The sequence below is a fragment of the Atractosteus spatula genome, chromosome 5, assembly GCF_055471065.1.
Source record: "Atractosteus spatula isolate fAtrSpa1 chromosome 5, fAtrSpa1.hap1, whole genome shotgun sequence".
NCBI classification, from domain to species: domain Eukaryota; kingdom Metazoa; phylum Chordata; class Actinopteri; order Semionotiformes; family Lepisosteidae; genus Atractosteus; species Atractosteus spatula.
In genome coordinates this window covers 55,679,164-55,696,516 of record NC_142710.1, presented here as the reverse complement: position 1 = coordinate 55,696,516, position 17,353 = coordinate 55,679,164, and the positions used below count along the sequence as shown (strand labels likewise).

General features: G+C 39.4%; 3 protein-coding genes across 3 annotated transcripts in view; 2 read left to right on the top strand and 1 right to left on the bottom strand.

The window, feature by feature from the left end:
• The first annotated feature begins 999 nt into the window (after positions 1 to 999).
• On the top strand, positions 1,000 to 4,952 carry LOC148835286 (rhodopsin). Its single transcript, XM_088915542.1, has 5 exons — positions 1,000 to 1,366; positions 2,101 to 2,269; positions 2,943 to 3,108; positions 3,938 to 4,177; positions 4,827 to 4,952. Exons 1-5 carry the CDS (start codon positions 1,006 to 1,008, stop codon positions 4,950 to 4,952), a joined length of 1,062 nt encoding a protein of 353 aa, XP_088771668.1. The 5' UTR covers positions 1,000 to 1,005.
• A 2,200-nt stretch (positions 4,953 to 7,152) lies between these two features.
• h1m (linker histone H1M) lies at positions 7,153 to 8,912 on the top strand. Its single transcript, XM_088917953.1, has 5 exons — positions 7,153 to 7,264; positions 7,399 to 7,670; positions 7,861 to 7,993; positions 8,100 to 8,152; positions 8,694 to 8,912. Exons 1-5 carry the CDS (start codon positions 7,153 to 7,155, stop codon positions 8,910 to 8,912), a joined length of 789 nt encoding a protein of 262 aa, XP_088774079.1.
• A 3,040-nt stretch (positions 8,913 to 11,952) lies between these two features.
• The window catches only part of plxnd1 (plexin D1), a 60,372-nt gene continuing 54,971 nt past the window's right edge, over positions 11,953 to 17,353 (bottom strand). Inside the window, exons 31-36 of the mRNA XM_088916525.1 lie at positions 17,218 to 17,322; positions 16,637 to 16,800; positions 15,953 to 16,100; positions 14,653 to 14,793; positions 14,013 to 14,087; positions 11,953 to 13,187 (exon numbers count right to left, since the gene is read on the bottom strand). Of these exons, the coding sequence (XP_088772651.1) occupies positions 13,071 to 13,187; positions 14,013 to 14,087; positions 14,653 to 14,793; positions 15,953 to 16,100; positions 16,637 to 16,800; positions 17,218 to 17,322 (750 nt within the window). The 3' untranslated portion in view covers positions 11,953 to 13,070. The remainder of the gene's footprint in view (positions 13,188 to 14,012; positions 14,088 to 14,652; positions 14,794 to 15,952; positions 16,101 to 16,636; positions 16,801 to 17,217; positions 17,323 to 17,353) is intronic.

Sequence of the window (17,353 nt, the reverse complement as noted above, 5' to 3'; positions counted from 1 at the left end):
TGAAGTCTAGTGTTTTTTTTCTTTTTTGCAAAAGTATCTGGCAAATGTGACCTCCAAAGCCATTTTTTAGGTTTTTGAAAAATATAACATTATATTATAACATGAAGTTATTGTTTTTTCTTGTATACTGTTTGTTTTTAAATGTTTTTTCTGCTGAATGATTTGTCTTTAATGCTATCCAGGTCTGTGTTTACCAGTATTGGTAATGTTGTAAATACTTTTTCAAAGTACCCTACTGTTTTTCATTAGAACTTATACAGAATTTATTAGTAATGAGAACTGTGACCAATGTAAAACATAAATATCAGTGGAAGTAAAAAAAGAAAAAAGGATGTGAGAGTAAACCTAAAGTGTTTCCTTAAAAATACAGAAAGTTGTTTGATGTGGTGTTTGAATATACTGTACATTCTTCTACCTGCATATGTTTGAGTTTAGTTTTATGTCATGACTTCTGTTGATTGTGAAACAGTCTCACTTGTACAACGTAGATCTCTGGCTACTTAATCAGCATGTTCCTAAGAAAGGCACACAAGTTTTTAAGAACATGTGGAAAGACATAGAAACGTTTTCAAGCTATGAAATACATGGCTAACGTATGCAGACTGAGGTTGTACCAAATGAGACCCAGATATGTTATAAAAACATTTTCAGCATGTGTGTCAAACAGCTATTAATAGTTTTTCTGTGAGTTTGTCCCTTGCATATGCAATATAGATTGATGTGGTAGAATACTTTTCATGTCACATTTGTGAAAGATGTAAAAGATGAGGCATTGTCAAGGTTTGTCCTGAGGTGGCAGCTGCTGCTTAATAACTTGAACAGAAGCCAGTTATTCTTGTCTGGATTACTGCTCTTTAAAGTGGCTAAATCTTTTTCTGCTGACACCAGTAGTAGCCCTAATCCCAGGGAAGACATATAAAAGGAATTTAGGACGAGTTAGGTGATACATCGTGAATAACTTTGAAAGGAAACTTTTAGTCGAAGAAGCGAGCGAGACTTCCAGCCATGAACGGAACAGAAGGTCCCAACTTTTATGTACCCATGTCAAATAAGACTGGGATTGTGAAGAATCCATTCGAGTACCCCCAGTACTACCTGGCTGAACCATGGAAGTTCTCGGCTCTGGCTGCCTACATGTTCTTCTTGATCATTACGGGCTTTCCAATCAACTTCCTCACACTGCATGTCACCATTCAGCACAAGAAACTGAGGACACCTCTGAACTATATCCTGCTGAACCTCGCTGTGGCTGACCTGTTCATGATCACAGGGGGTTTCACAACCACCATGTATACCTCCATGCACGGCTATTTTGTGTTCGGGCCCACAGGCTGCAACATTGAAGGTTTCTTTGCAACACTTGGCGGTAAGTGCTTGTTTTTAAATAAATTGAACCAGAGAACATATTTAAAACTTATTGAGGATTTTGCTTTTTTTGACAACCAGCGAACAAACTTACTATAGGAACGTTTGTAAGACATTGATAGAGATGGCAAAATTGTTTGATTGCTAGTGGATTCAACCTCATTGTTTTTGGAAACCTTATCAAATGACATGCAACATCTGTCTTTAGTAGTCTACAAAGAGAAAATAAATGAATATTAGTGCTTTCTTATTTCTATTTTAAATGTTGACTGCTAAACTGAAGTGTGGTTTCTGCCTTGTGTTGACTGTATGTGTGGATGCCTTAGTCTGTGTTAGTGGGATTTAAAACCACATCTGAGCCACTAGTTTATGGAAGAGGACTTCTTATGAGTCACATACTGAAGGTTTCCCATGGTAATTCCTAAAAAAATGTAAAATGAATACATTTGATTGCTATTTACTTACAAAAGTGTTTAGGAACCTTTTTATGCATACATATATTAGAAATACATCCTCTGAAAACTCGAGTGGCAAGAAGGTACAGGTAGCAGTCAAATATAGTGTTTAAGGAATATAAGAAAGTGCGCAAAATCATTCCTTACAGATCGTTTCGCACATAAGAGACGGTCAATGTTTTTCAGGTGGTGGGAGACTGAAATCACAGCTAGAAACCCTTCAGACTTACCGTACACTGTATGTCGGAATGACAGCAGACCCATTTTGTGGTTTTTGCAGGTGAAATAGCCCTGTGGTCTCTGGTGGTACTAGCTATTGAGAGGTACATCGTGGTGTGCAAGCCTGTGAGTAACTTTCGGTTTGGCGAGAACCACGCCGTCATGGGGGTAGCGCTGACCTGGATCATGGCGCTGGCGTGTGCCACCCCTCCGCTCTTCGGGTGGTCCAGGTAGGTGCGCCACCTTCCAGGACAGCCTCGCAAAGCCTATAACAAACATGAAGCGTAGGAAACACAGGTAACCGGCAAGGAACCGAAAAGTTGTCAGACTCCGCTGATGCGATCGGCAGAGACTACTATTTGTAACCTTTGAAAATCTCTCTTTCATCCAGGACTGTCCCATTTTCAAAACATTTCTTTCAAAATGAGCCATGGTTCCATTTTCCCTCTGTTCTAGTTTAAGATAAACAATGATAATGATACAGAATGATTCATTCTGTATCATCTCTAAATCATGGTCCGAGCAACTGCAATTTATGTGGCGCCTTTCTAATGTATTTTGTATGAGTAATATATAACATAATATACAACATATATTATATATTTTGTGAGTGTGTGACATCTGATATCAAAACATTCACTATCAGAGTGGCGGCATTTTATTTAAAACACCTTTTTTTCTTGAAAGGTAGTGAATGACACTGAAATGTAGTCGGCCAAATACTAAGATACAATGAATCTGAAAGAGAAGCTTTTGAAAAAGCTTATAGCGCTATTTTGGAGACAGTCATATTAAATAGATGATTGTCTATGTGCGCTTTGCAGGTACAGGTTTGTTTAAAGTACTGCTTTGATAGAGAAACTGTCTCATGGGGTGTGCTGGGTCCTTATCTTCTGCCCATAGGTACATCCCTGAAGGGATGCAGTGCTCATGTGGAATCGACTATTACACCCTGACGCCTGAGGTGAACAACAAGTCCTTTGTCATCTACATGTTTATTGTTCACTTCTCCATCCCTCTGACTGTCATCTTCTTCTGCTACGGCCGCCTAGTGTGCACTGTCAAACAGGTACGGCACTCTGCTGTAGGGGCTCCTGTATAAGATTTAGGAAAGTTCCTTTGCTGTACAAGCAATGATTCTTGACCTAGAGCTGGTCAGTTGTAAATGTTTGTATTTGTATGATCATCAAAATCTTCTATTACAAAATATATGGCTTCTCTTTCTCAGTGGATTGTAGACTGTTAGTATTGTGGTAAATGTAATATTGTATAAGAATGTGGCATTGTGTGAAAGTGTGTGTAAAATGTTGCCATTTTTAAGCTGGTAACGTGTGAAATGAAGTGCACTAAACAGTGTTTACTATGAAACGTGTGAGTGGAAGATAAGCTGAGGTTAACCCTGCTGATGTTCTGTTATATATGCGTTCTTAAGCAGTAGAATAGCATTAATGAATGCAATTAATGCTCTTACAAAAGACAAATATAGAAATTTACAGTCATCTAATCTCCAAGATCAAGCGGGCAAGAGTTTTGACACCTGATCAGCAAGGACAGCAATTGTACTGAAATACTAGCAGCTCGTAGTCTTCACTGTGGAACATCTGAAGAAATGAAGAAACATTGGAAGCTGTAAACATGTATCAGATTATCACCTAATAGGCCTTTTCACGCTGTACAGCAAACAGATTGTTGTGGATTAACAAAGAGAATTAATTATACATAGATTTGTCACATTCTAACGCATACACATTCAGTACACATGATCTGTAAAATCTCTACTTTTAGGAATGAAGAAAGCAGAAACAGGGGCCAGTTTCAGAACTAGTACCAATGCACTGCAGAAATCTGCTCCCTGCTGTGCATGTCAAAGTGCTGTGTGTATGCGTGTATTCCCACAGGCTGCATCCCAGCAGCAGGAATCAGAAACTACCCAGAGGGCCGAGAAGGAAGTGACCCGCATGGTCGTTGTCATGGTGATCTCTTTCCTGGTGTGTTGGTTGCCCTACGCCAGCGTGGCATTCTACATCTTCATGAACCAGGGCAGCAACTTTGGTCCCGTCTTCATGACTGCCCCAGCTTTCTTTGCCAAAAGCTCTGCCCTCTACAACCCTATCATCTACATCCTCCTGAACAAACAGGTAGATTGGGCTTTGGACTTGGGTGAATATGGCTGAATTAATGAGGACCCGTTTTGGCACGTAAAACTTTGGCTTTGAAGAGATTTATGATAATAATCTACTGCAAGTGTGGTATAAAAGGAATAAATAGTAAAATCACAAGGACATGTGCATTAGTATTCCTTCCAGAAAGGATTTAATAATGAATAAATGTGAAAGCTTGCTCCTCAGTGTATTTGATGGAAGTAGTGTCCACACATTATTCTAACACAGCAGAGCTCTGTTCACGTTCTTTTTCCTTGTTCTCAGAAGGTAAAAATAAGGGTTGCAATATTTAACTGTGAGGAATATATTACATCACTTTAAACTTCAGTGGTTTGTATTGCCTGAGTCTTATACAAAATTCAGAATGTTAAATTACAATCAGTGTTCAATGGTATCAACTCGTAAGTAAAACTCTTGCTCATCTCTTCATTCGGTAATAAGAAGATTGAGACTGTAGGACAAATAAACAGAAGGTCAGACAAAAAGCAAAGGATGAGTCACAGAAGAACAAACACTCCTTCAAGTATGTGGGTGTCTGTACGGTCGTGTTGTTCACCGAAATGCGTGACACATTGGATATTGAACGCTTGCTTCGATTAAGGCTTGCTCTTCTGTCCTTGTAAAGTTCCGTCGCTGCATGATCACCACCTTGTGCTGTGGGAAAAACCCTTTTGGTGAAGAGGACACCACGTCGGCATCCGGAAAGACCGAAGCTTCGTCTGTGTCCTCCAGCCAAGTGTCTCCTGCCTGATGCTTCACGTGTCCTCCTCCCCTTCTGCTCCTTGTGCGTTGAGCTACCAAGTGGATGTCAGTGGCTGTCCCCTTTCAACCTCCAGGCACAGAGGTTTTTGTTGTAAAATGTGTGAACCAAAAATAAAGTTAATTAGATTTATGCTGGCAGTTTTATTTTTTCCCGTACGATAGACTGGCGTCCCATCCAGGGTGTACCCCGCCTTGTGCCCATTGCTTGCCAGGATAGGCTCTGGCTCCCCCATGACCCTGAATTGGAAGATGGTTAGAAAATGGATGGATGTTTTTTTTTTCATCCCAGCTCATCTGGAAGCCTAACAAGCTTACTAATTATATCAGAGTCAGAAAACAGGCCTAATACAGTTTCCTGTGGTTTCCTGTGGTAATTCACTGGTTTTGTCACCCCAATCACTTGTCACTATTCTCTGTTTTCTGTTTATCAACCAGCTTTTACCTACTTATAGACATTATCTTCAGTTCCTATATCTATCATCTTCAGAATTTTATGTGAAACTTTATCACATGTCTTACTGAAATTTGCTGCAAAAGAAATTCAATTAGTTTAGGTAAAGTATTGACAGCTGGGCTTCTGCGTGTCACTTCAACAGGTAATGTTCTGGCTGGCTAAACAGGCTAGAAAATCATCTGCCTTTTCCAAACACATTTTAACTGGCTTTAATGAGAATATTACCATATACAAATCCTTTACCTTTAAATCCTTTGTCCTTTCACTCTTTGTAATTTTGAATATAATAAAGGTAAGACTTACTCTTCTGTGGTTGCCTGTCCCAGTTTTTTGGACGGGTACATCATTTGCAATTCCTCATTCACAGGGCCCACCTCCTCTTTCAAGTGGTGCTTGAACAATCCTAGCTAATGGCTTCTTTATTTAAGGGTTCGTTACTGTAATCAGTGTTTCATGTGCTTACTAACCTGGTTGGGTTATACGGTATGTAAAATGAAGTGGTCAAGAGAAGAATTTACTATTATACAGAAGTGTCTGTTTTCAGAGACTGCAATGTGTTTCTGTGGGGCACAATAAAAAGCACAATAAAGTGCATGTTGGTTATTACACAGATACAAACAACCTTGCAAGAGGTACAGTGAATCATCTTGCACACATTGTTATACCTTCTAGGTGCAATGGTAAGACTATGTAAAGAATTACAAACCCTGGGGACAGGAGGATTTCAAAGGTCCAATCAGGTTTAAATCGTGGGGATGTCTGAGCCTGCCCCAGCAAGAAACAGAAGCAAGGTGAAGGTACTGTATACCTTGAATAGGATGCCAGTACATCACAGGGCACACACAGACACAGACACGCACACACTCACACCAGGGCCTATTTTTCCGGAAGCCAATTAACCTACCAGCATGTCTTTGGACTGTGAGAGGAAAATGGAAAGTTCACACACACAGCACCCCAAGAATTGAACCCAGTGCTGTGAGGCAACAATGCTAACCTCTATGCCACCATGCTGCCCTGTATGTACATGAACTACATCACATGTTGACTAATGCCACAGTGAATTACATGTACAACATATAAGATCACATGGTAGTTTGGCACCCAAGGGTTATGAATTTTTTTAAACATACAACATGTAGAGCAATTTCTTTCTGGATATGCCACTGTGTTAAAAGGGCCTGAGGTAGAAAATGACAGGTGGAAAGTAAAATAAGTGACCGAAAAACAAATAAATCAGTATAGGGAAGGGTTAACATTGCTATGTAGTACAAAGCAATCGCAAAGGTATTGATGAGAGAGCACTCACTGGCTCTGCATTCTCTGAGAAAAGGATGTGAATAAACCGGTGCCTAAATTAAGCTAATAATACATTCAAGTATCAATTTTGTAAGAACATGAGAAGGAGAGCGGCAGTGGATGAACAAAAAATAAAACAGCAGCCTGCACATTCTAAAATAAAAACAGGCAGCTGCATTAATAAATGAAAGTTTTCCATGGTGCACAAATAAGAAAAAAAAAACTTAAATGTTCCACAGATTTTACAATTTAGTTAATTGTTAGCGTCCCACTCTTAATTAATATAATTAAAGCAAACCCTCTTACACCGGCAGGTGTTTGGCTCTGATTGGCCAGGTAAGAACGCAAGAGCAGTTTAAATCGTGAAAAGAGGGGATGCGGGTTGTTTCCCTTTTCAAAGAAGTGCATTTTTGTGGTTTTATTAAAGTACAGTACAATGCCTCCAAAAAAAGCCAGTCCAGTTGCCGTTAATGAAGACGCTTCTTCAATGTCCTTGCCAGAAGAGAAACCTAAAAATGAAGCGAAGCCAGCAGGTGAAAAATCACAAGGCGTTTTTTATTTAAGCTTAGTAACGCGTGTTCTGAATAGAAAGTTTACGCTGTGTAAGCGTAAACTGTACTCGAAATGATTGGTTGTTTACTGCTATCGTTTTTTTTTAACGTTGACTGACCTTTCTTTTCAGGTACCGAAAAGAAAATGAAGACTACAGTTGTGAAAAAAACAATGAATCACCCAGCGACTATTGAGATGATCACCGAAGCGCTCCGGCAACTGGATACAAAGAAAGGTACTTCTGTCCAAGCGATCAGGACGTATATTTTGGGGAAGTACCCGACAGTGGACCCGGTGAGGTTGAAGCCCTTGATGAAGAGCGCGTTGAACAAAGGGATAGAGAAGGGGACTCTTGTGAGACCAGCTAATTCTAGCGCCAGCGGAGCGCAGGGCAGATTTCGGGTGAGTCTCAAGTGCTATCATCGAGTGTGCTGCATTTAAAGCTTTCTGTCGTGCGTGTTTTTTGCTCAAACGAATGTGTAAGGTTAGCGTGGAAAGTCACGTGTAACCGAGGTTTTAATATCCTTTTACCAGACCTGCAACATTAGCCTCTATACATAACTTTCTCTGTAATTGTCTTGAATCCGTTTAGCTTGCGGTGAAGAAAGTAATCAAGAAAAACAAGGAAGCGAAGTTGCAATCGGAGGAAAATAATGACCCGAATATTGCAAAGGCTCCCAAATCCTTGAAAGCTGGTTCCAAGAAACCCAAAACGAAGGACTCTGGTAAGTGAGGGTTCATCTGAAGTTGAGTATTGGGTTTGACCAAAATTTGGAATCTTGCACAATCACTTAAGGATCTTTGCTGACTATCCCATGCATTTTATTGTAGATTCTAAGGAGAAACCTAAAGCAGTGCAAAAAAAGAAGGAAAAAAATGAAGAGGTGGGTTTTTTTTTTTTGTATTTACTACTGTAGAGGTGGCATGGTGGTACAGTGATTAGCACTGATGCCTTGCAGCTCTGGGGCTCCTGGGTTCAGTTCCTGAGATGTTGGCTTCTGTTTCCTCCCACATTCCAAAAATATTCTGGTACATTAGCCCTGGTGTGAGTCTGTGTGCCCTGTGATGGAATAGAATCTGAATTCTGGGTGCAGTTTTTGGGTTTTCTTCCCCCCCTAAATCCATTTCTAGTGTGTACAATAATACTTCTGCTACTTAAGCTTGACAATAACCAAACATCAGTGGGGCTCCGATTTAAAGAGATCATGAAAGCCTAATCACTGGTGATCGGTACCTTTTAGCCTGTTCAATAATTGCAGTACTTTGCCATGGGGAAATTACCACCCTTTGTGATTTGAAGGGCATTTTCCCCCCCAAAATCGGCTCTATCTGGAGCCAGGGTTTGGATAGGGGGAAGCATGCAGAATCATGGCAGAAGCACAACATGGCTGGAAAGGTTGAGATGTGCAACGTGTCATCTTGTAGGGGTCCAGACAGCCTTCTGGAGAGAAAGAGGCTTCCAAAGTAACATCTGTAAAGAAACCCAAAGCCAAGAAGGACCCTAGTGGGCAGGAGGCTCCTGTCCCTAAGGAGCCGAAGAAGGCAGCCAAACCAAAGGCCCCAGTGAAGAAGGCAGGAGGGGAGGAGGGTGTTGTGGCTGGGGTGAAAACTACAGTGAAACGGGGAAAGAAGGCGACTGAATAAGCTCCATTTTTTTTTAAAGCACTTTGTTTTTAGATGTACTATTTTTGAATAAAGAATTATTAACTTTTGTATATTGTTTTGGAGGCAAATGGGTGATTCTTTTAATATCGCTTGACTGGAGAGGTTAAGGTTTGTGGTACAGGCTGCACTGTGTGCTCCTGGATTGAATGCATTGTGGTGCATTTTTTTTTTTTGGATGATACTGTATATTATACTAATTTTAAAGCAATGATACCTCATGTTGTGAACCATTCATGAGGTCTCTGGGGTAGATCAGTGATTTGAGCCCACGGTCTTTTAGATTGGTTCCTTTGGCTGAACTTGCTAGGTTGACTGACAATTTAAGATGGAAAGTTGTTGTGGTGTTTTTTTTTTGTTTTTTTTTTGCACAGGCCGTGCATGTTTTGGTGGCTGATTCATGGTGCAGGGGAGTGGAGGCTGTGATCAAGAGGAACTGTTCCCTTGCAGTAGGTGTTGAAGGATGGCAGAAATGGTATAAAATGCTGATATAGTAGATGTTGAATCGCATGTTGCAGTGTAGTCATTCACCTTTTGAATCCCCAATGTCTTCAGTGGTCCTCTACTCATAAAGATGGCTAGCATTTAAAGGCACTATCTGCAATTTGTGTTCTACACCGCAATAGCGGAAGAGGCATTCTAACCCAGCAGCAGGATGTCAAGCATAGCACTTTTTGATCTGTGGCACAATCTGGCTGTTCCATCTTGCCCTCCCTTCTGCCATGTTTCAACTCTTTAAAAGCTACATCCTTAATGCTGAAGTTCTGTTTCACTCCTGCTGTCCCTCTCAATCATGCACTGTTATACAGTGATTCTTCCCATTTTCTACAGTCCATTCATGCCAATATAGTGTTAATTGAGCAAATATACCATCTCAGTCTTGTACTTTTCCAAATTCACATAAAATCAACAGCAGCCCCTTTGTTTGTGAAACAAAAGCAGATGTAAACTTTGCCTCACACCCTCCACCACTGCAACTGTTACTGAAACCTAGGTCACATCTTCATGTTTTTCATATTGTGCAGTGCAGTGTAGTGCTGCTATTTTAACAGTCATGGGTCACTTCCAAAGCCTCAAATCCAAATGGTCACAGCCACACCAGAATAAGTTCCTAAGCACCCCATCTGCTCAAACTAAAGCAGTCATCCATCCCAACATTGCAAACAAACATCGCTGCCCATTTATTACAATTGTTTCTTGATTTAAAAAAAATTATGCAGCTTGCATATTAACACATGATGAGCTCATACCAACAACCTGTCAAATATATAGACTTATTTTTGGAGCCTTTTCATCTGTTTGCTCATGGAATCACAGCCTCACCAACTTATCTTCAATTTATGCTTGGTAAATGGGTCAACCGACCTCTTTATTGCCATTTATCTCTCATAGGTGCTTTGTCATACTCTAAACTAGATCAATTTTTGCAAAAACAAACAGCCAGACTTTCAGCTGCCCACTTTCAGCTCTGAGAGAACAAAAGTGACTAAGATTGTTACTGTGCTGCAAAGATATCAGCAGACTTTTTGTAGCAACAGTTTCAGGCACAGTTATCAGGAATTTCATTGTTTGGATCAGAATAATCGTTTTTTTTCCTTTTCTAAAGGCTGTAGGATGGATGTAATCATTTCGTAACCTCTAAAGTAATTTTGTTAGTAAACAGTATGTATTGTAAATGGTATGTACGCCTTCAAGTGTCCTTCTCTTGTCATTAAATAGTAAATTTTCAAATACCCTACTAAATTCCCACACATAAATATGTCAGGAATGGCAAGAAGAATGCTTTTGCACTTTGAGTCATTTTGCAGTCCCTTGTTTATACTGTAGGATAAGAGCAGTTTCAGGATGCTCCATTTTTTGCTCTTATGCTGGGCATTCATGCATGATCAAGAAGGCATACAGCAGTTTCATTGAAATACAGTTAATGATATCAATACAACTTTTTTTCATTGTATTGAAGTAGGTCATAAATATAAAGCTGAAAATTTCATTCGGTGACCTGAAACTAGTTTTCTGCATCAAGGCAGTGTCATTTACTACTTAGGGTTTATATCAGAAGAGAAGCCTGACTTTTTTAAAATGCAGTCACATTTCAGCAAGTTCCTCCATACATATGATACTATTTAGATACCATAGGACTGAAGCAATTATAACAGTAATATGCCCAACATTCCTTGCCAAGAATCAATTTTTACCTCACATCACTGCATCACTGCTTTATATGCCATTGCTTATATTTTATATATGCCGTTTAGAAAGACCTTCTCAAAAACAAAGGTGACAAATAATACATAATCATATTATTTGGTTTGGGGAAGTTAATATACTATGATTTATGTATGGAATTAAATTTCTCCAACAAATATTAATATGAACAAATTTACAACCTAAAAGAGTATGAAAAACTACCAATTGTGAAACAATTTAAACTTTATAGATTAACCATTGACCATTATAACCATTATAGATTGTTGAAAAGGTTAAAGAATCTTGCCTCTTCACTTGGCGTCTCTCACTCTGCGTGTAACCACTCCCCCCACACCCCTGTAGTCATACAACAGTAAGGTCTTTGCACATTCTGCACACCAAACCCCTTTATAGATCTGCTTGCAAAAGAGAGTTAAACTTTTTAAACCTTGCATTTTGTAAAATGTTGCATTACACTCTAGTTCTTCTTTTTTTATTTTGTCTGTTACATGTGTGGTTTGAATAAGCTGCATTCATTGTAATATAAGATGACTTCTGTTCATCTTGTGTCCTTCATCTTCAATATCAGCTGGAAGACCATCCAAAAAATGGGCAGAAATGTGAATGTATTATAATGTACAAAGATAGACAACAGGGGAAATATGTAGAGTGCACATCATTGATACCCAATGCAAATCCTTCTAAACTGCTGTGATTTTGTAAAAGCTAGTATGTTTCCAGGCATTGTGCCTATAGCTCCTTATTCATTCACAAGCTGCTCTTATTCAGGAAAATCAAAGAAGTGTTTGACTTACTACATGTAGAAATGTACAGCTTTTTATCAAGTCATTTTATTAATTTCCACCTTTAGTTTCTCACTTTTACCTGTCACATACCAACCTCTTACAAAACAGAAAAGTCTTTTCACATTCTTCATCGCTCCTACTTCTAGCATTTCTTCAGTCATGGCTCATTTAGTCAGACAACATCTGATCTGATCCCAGAGAATGTTTGGGATGCAACAGTGCCCTGGTCCTTTAGTTCACCTGTACATTCAAAACATTGTATACATTCTTCTTTTTCTTTTTCATCTCTCCTTCTAATCACTTCACAGCGTTAGTTAAAACCATACAATACTCCTTATCCATGCTTCAACCTGAGAATAATTTTGGGTGCTGGACAAGGGTGTCTATTTCATATAATGTCACCAAAGTGCACACGCCTTTTCCCAACATTGCTGAATAAATATTGCTAAGAATACCTGTTTTACAAGTATAGCACATTTTTGTATTGGTTTCAATGATGGGGTTAGTTTGCTTTAAGATAGGGCATACCCCTTTTAGAATATCCATTAACAGCTGGCCCTATACTGTCCTAGTGGAACTAAACATACCTTTATCTGTCCAAATAGTCTCTTATTCGTGTTGATCATGCTGACAAAAAAAACAAGCCAAGGTCTTTACAGTTCATTTAAACAGAAATAAAAGCAAACTGCTTCGGCATCAGATGCATAAAAAAGCCTTAGGAATCTTAGCGAAACCAATTCAAAAGGTGCAGAAGTTTCTTAGAAGAAAACGGCTCCATTTGTGCTTCTCCAAAGTTCTTAACTCATATGTCTATTTTTTTCTTACAGTTACCCATCCAAAATGGTGAGTGAAAAGCCACAAAGGAAATTGTCTTCCGTGGTATTTCAAGAAACCACGGATACCAGCTTCACACGCTGGATATAGATGCTGCTCTCTGTGGTGTTGGACAGCAGGGAGTCAGTGCAAATGCTTATTGCAGCACCATCATTTATACACTCATTCGCATTTCTCCTTTTGTACAGTAAGAATATGCTCATATCTTCCCTCTTTGCTAGGCAACATTTTTGCCACCTCTGGTCAGGCACAACGGAAGAGGGCCAGGTCTGTTTTGGAAAGAGTCTGTTCATGTCCAGGCCTGACGTACACCTCAGGCTTCACTACTGCACTCATAGATGTTGTCTTCCACCAGTGCAATGACTTGTTCAAACTTATGCTGTAGCTGTGTCCTCTTGGTAGTGGGGTTGGCCTCTAGTGCATTCACAACCTGCAACGAGCACATTGGAAAGAGCCCATTTAAGTCGTTTGTACCCGTCTTTGAGGAAAGCTAATTGTCTACACAGAGGATGTGAGAAAAAGGTCCTTACAAAAGTATATGGAAAATGTCACCAACTGAAATCACCACATCACAATAGTGATTCAGGTATTCTGTCCACAGTGTAATCACTCTCTCTCTTTATATAATGCTCTACTTTCATACTGTAAATATTGTCTCAGCAAATGAAAGTTGCATGAAAAAACAATGAAAAACTCAAGGAATCCACTTTACTTTGGGGAGACATTTCACTGGGAAAAGAAAAATAATAAAACAAGCCAACTTTTCAAGAAAAACACGGTACAGCTAAAATAACTATTTCCTAACCTATCTCAGCATTTCAACCTGGCAGCCTCTTTTAGAATCTGGCTGATTTAAAGCTATTTTTATTAAGGGGGTTTAAAATAGAAAGTGCAACGTGATACTCATTCAAGGTTGGCTTTCCGCTATATAGAACTTGCAGTCTACTAGAATACATGAGTTGTCACATTCAGTCTGAACTCTTCACAAGTTACGGTGGAATTTATATCTTCAATTATAAGCTGAAGGGTATGCCAACAAGATAAAAACTATGAAACCTAAATAAAGAATCAAAGAGTTCTCATCATGGTTTATGCTGTGATCTGATTACATTTCTTTAATCTTCACTTTTGTTTTTTTTTTTAAGTCAAACATCACAAACAGAATGGGAATAGCTAAGCTTAGCATGTTTCCTTCTTGTATGAATCAAAATAAGAACTGCTTGTCTGGAGGAAGTGGGAGGCACTGTTTTCTTACTTGTATTCGGTATCTCTTGGCGTACTTGTAGATTTCAGTCAGGGCCAGGTTTGTGTTGAACTCATTTCTGTATTTCTGAAAAATTGAGAAAAAAGGTGATATAATGGTGTCTAGCATAAACAACACCTCTCCTTCATAGAACACATTAGTGCTCTTCTAAAACACAAGGTCAGGCATGTTATAGTTATGTGTGAATTTTCACTGGTCTCGAAAAAAGACTCACATTCTCCAGATAATTGCAGGTAATTAATATTTAGAACATTTAAGAATTATTGTAACGCAAATCAAAAACATCACTCTTCATTCTATAACCTAAGAGGTGAGTACTGCTCTGTACGTTTGTGACACTTCAACATTTGCAAACAGTTCAGAAGAAGAAAATGCGTATTCTTGAAACCTCTGTGTGCTCTGCCATTACAAAATTAACCTGGTAATACCAGGCAGCTTGATATTGTAACTGGATACATTTTTATACTCGGTTATTTCTGAATTGCTGTTTTAACTAAAGAATCTATCCTTCACCCAGAAGCTGCTAATGATACAAAGACTTGGCAGTCTAAAATCCACCATAAAAGTAAGATTCTGATATTGAAATTTGAATCAAACTCCTGTCTTCCGAGATGCTTCACTGGTCTCTTACCCTGGACTCCTCGGCCAAGTGTGCATTCATTTCCTGTTCACTCAGGGGTGTCATTTCCTGGATCTGTTGGTAATACCGCTGAACAGTCTTCTTATACTCTGGGATTTCCTTGGCATACAGCAACTTGTTGGTGGGAGAATCCTGAAATGAAACCCAATTCCCCAAGATGACTTGTGCTTTGTCAACACAGCTAGAGCTGAAGGGATGAAGCTGATTGTTAAACACTGTATTTCACTAGAACGTACTCAGCTGTGCCCTAAAGAAATACACCTGTATTTTGAGTTTAGTTAATCCCTTAAACACAATTTTTTAAAGCTATTTGAAGTCATATAATTAAGATCACAGATAAGCTTAAGTCACTAATTGTGCACGAAAAACACCCACACAAACAGGAATTTCCTTTAACAATTGTAGGAAAGCAAAATGCAACCTTTTCAGTGCTCTTTTGTTTTCCAGATAAACTAATCCACCACCTCTTTTTCTGGCCATAGTTATTAAAAGAAAGTTCCAAATGTGGGTGAAAGTTTTTAAAACAGTTTATTTCCATTTCATTGAAGCACACAGTTTTTTTTCCATGTTTTTTCCCTATCCGAATACATTTTTCCAGTTTCTCTTCCCGATGGTGGGTCTCTTACGAATGACATTTGAGATTATCTGTCTGATATTCACATAATCCCAAATCTCTCTGTGCCCTACTTGATAAACAGCTCTTCCCTTCCTTTTCAAGCAGGGCATTTCCTTTGACTTTTCCATCTGTTGGATAACCCTACACCAGCCCTTTATTCATATTTTAGGACCTGAGATAACCATGTTTCCTGATGGAAATGGTTTCAAGAGTGGAACTACATTTGCCACTTCCTCTACTTTATCCTTAAATCCCATGTTCCCACCCATTCTGGCGTTATTGCATTCCCTGTTTTGGAAAGCAAAACATCTAAAAGGATCTTGAATACTGTGTCGTTGTTTTCTCCTAGAAACACAGCCCTGTTCATAAAATTAAACTGAAGTCGGCAACAACAAAAAAAAAATCAAACCACAGACAAGAATCAGACGTTAACAGTGTGGGGTTAAAGTTCCTTCCCTGGAAGCACCAAAAGGTTATCTGTGGAAGGAAGATGAGTGTATGGGCCAGGATGCCTCTTTAAGCTGATGATTTCCTGTCCCAGCAGTTTGTTTTAAAAAAAAAGTGGGAAAGGGTATCTCATGTCTCTTGTCCTAGACACCCCATTGACACAACAGCCACATACATAAAGAAAAACGGTAGAGAGGGTTAATAATAAAAGACTTTTAATGGCCTTACCTTGCCTAGCTGCAGATCTGATATGGAGCATGCATCAATGAAAGCCTGGGCAATGACGGACAGACAGGCGTCCATGTGATCCGTCTTGTCAATGTCAAACACAAATTGAGGGTTCTTCAAAATGTTCACCCAAAACCGCAGAGGCAAGCTGCCAAAGACACAGAAGCACGGTCGGTGCTGCAGCTCACACTCATTCGCTTCACGCATATTAAATACAAATGAAATGTGTTCCAAGAATTCATTAATTAAAAATTCCAAAATTAAATGCATCCCATATCACCATGTGGAGCATGTGAAAACAGAACTCCACAGGCAAAGGGATTCTTGTTGCTGGAGCTTTGCCAGGGGGCTGCTTAAAAATCTATCCCTTTTAAGGCTCTCAAACTGTAATTGGCTTGCAGACAGATTTCCAAGTGCTTCGTAAGTGAAGAAAATTTCTTCAAATGTAGAAAGTTTTGTGGCTGAGCCTTATCAGTACGATCCTAACCTTTCCCACAACCAGAACACTGGGTGATCCACACTCTTGCATTCCTAAGGTGCTCATGTATGAGTAGCTTCAAAGATGGGAATTAAGGATACGATCTCATTACTAATGACTATTCATGTACAGTACAGTCACCTGATGAGAGAACTCCTGCATTACATACTGTATAGTGAATCCCATGCTGTGTTTTGCCATCATACCTGTTGGTCTTCCAGATGTGCAAAGTATCTGGGTCAGTGATGCCTCTTCTGTCAGCCTGTTCTTCCAGGAAATCAAAAAAGTACTTGACAGCGAGGGGAGGCTTGTCCTGAGGGATGCTGAGGACTGCCTGGAACAGGTCATCCAGAAACTTCTGGAGAGTCCCCTGTGAAACAAAAGCAACCACAAACAAAATCAAGGGTTGGGGTATTGTTAAAAAAATGTTAAGATTGTGATGAACAGTTTATCATTAATGATCATCATTGATAACTCACTTCTAATTTGTGGATTTCTCCTGCTTACTTTATTAATTTAGGTTACACCAGGGTAAAGGAGGTACATCAATGGCTAAACAAGATGCTTAGTCACTGCCCAGGTTACTATAATGAACCAACTGCTCTTTTGGTTGGGTCACTTATAGTTGCAATGGTGCTTACTGAGTAAGAAACACGGAAAGCCATGCTGGATGAGCAGATGGAAGTGACTTCAATAAAAAAATAAAGAACTGTTTCAGAGGTTGTGGTGCTCCTGAGCTTGGCTCAACCCAGAGACAGCAGACTGAGACAGTAGCCTGAGTATTAACCTTGGTGGAGAGCAGCCTTGTGAGGTAGATCTCTGGCAGAACTTTCTTCCGGTGACTGTGCCTCTGGGACCTCTTTGTCTCCATTAGCTCGTCGTTTGGAGCAACCTGTTTTTATGAAATATTAATAAGACACATT

Bases quoted from the DNA above. Each gene is read 5' to 3' on its own strand.
- LOC148835286 (XM_088915542.1), top strand. From the start codon at position 1,006: ATGAACGGAACAGAAGGTCCCAACTTTTATGTACCCATGTCAAATAAG. The intron at 1,367-2,100 runs GTAAGTGCTTGT...TGGTTTTTGCAG, and splicing joins TTTCTTTGCAACACTTGGCG to GTGAAATAGCCCTGTGGTCT. The intron at 3,109-3,937 runs GTACGGCACTCT...GTATTCCCACAG, and splicing joins TAGTGTGCACTGTCAAACAG to GCTGCATCCCAGCAGCAGGA.
- h1m (XM_088917953.1), top strand. From the start codon at position 7,153: ATGCCTCCAAAAAAAGCCAGTCCAGTTGCCGTTAATGAAGACGCTTCT. The intron at 7,671-7,860 runs GTGAGTCTCAAG...GAATCCGTTTAG, and splicing joins GAGCGCAGGGCAGATTTCGG to CTTGCGGTGAAGAAAGTAAT. The intron at 8,153-8,693 runs GTGGGTTTTTTT...GTCATCTTGTAG, and splicing joins AGAAGGAAAAAAATGAAGAG to GGGTCCAGACAGCCTTCTGG.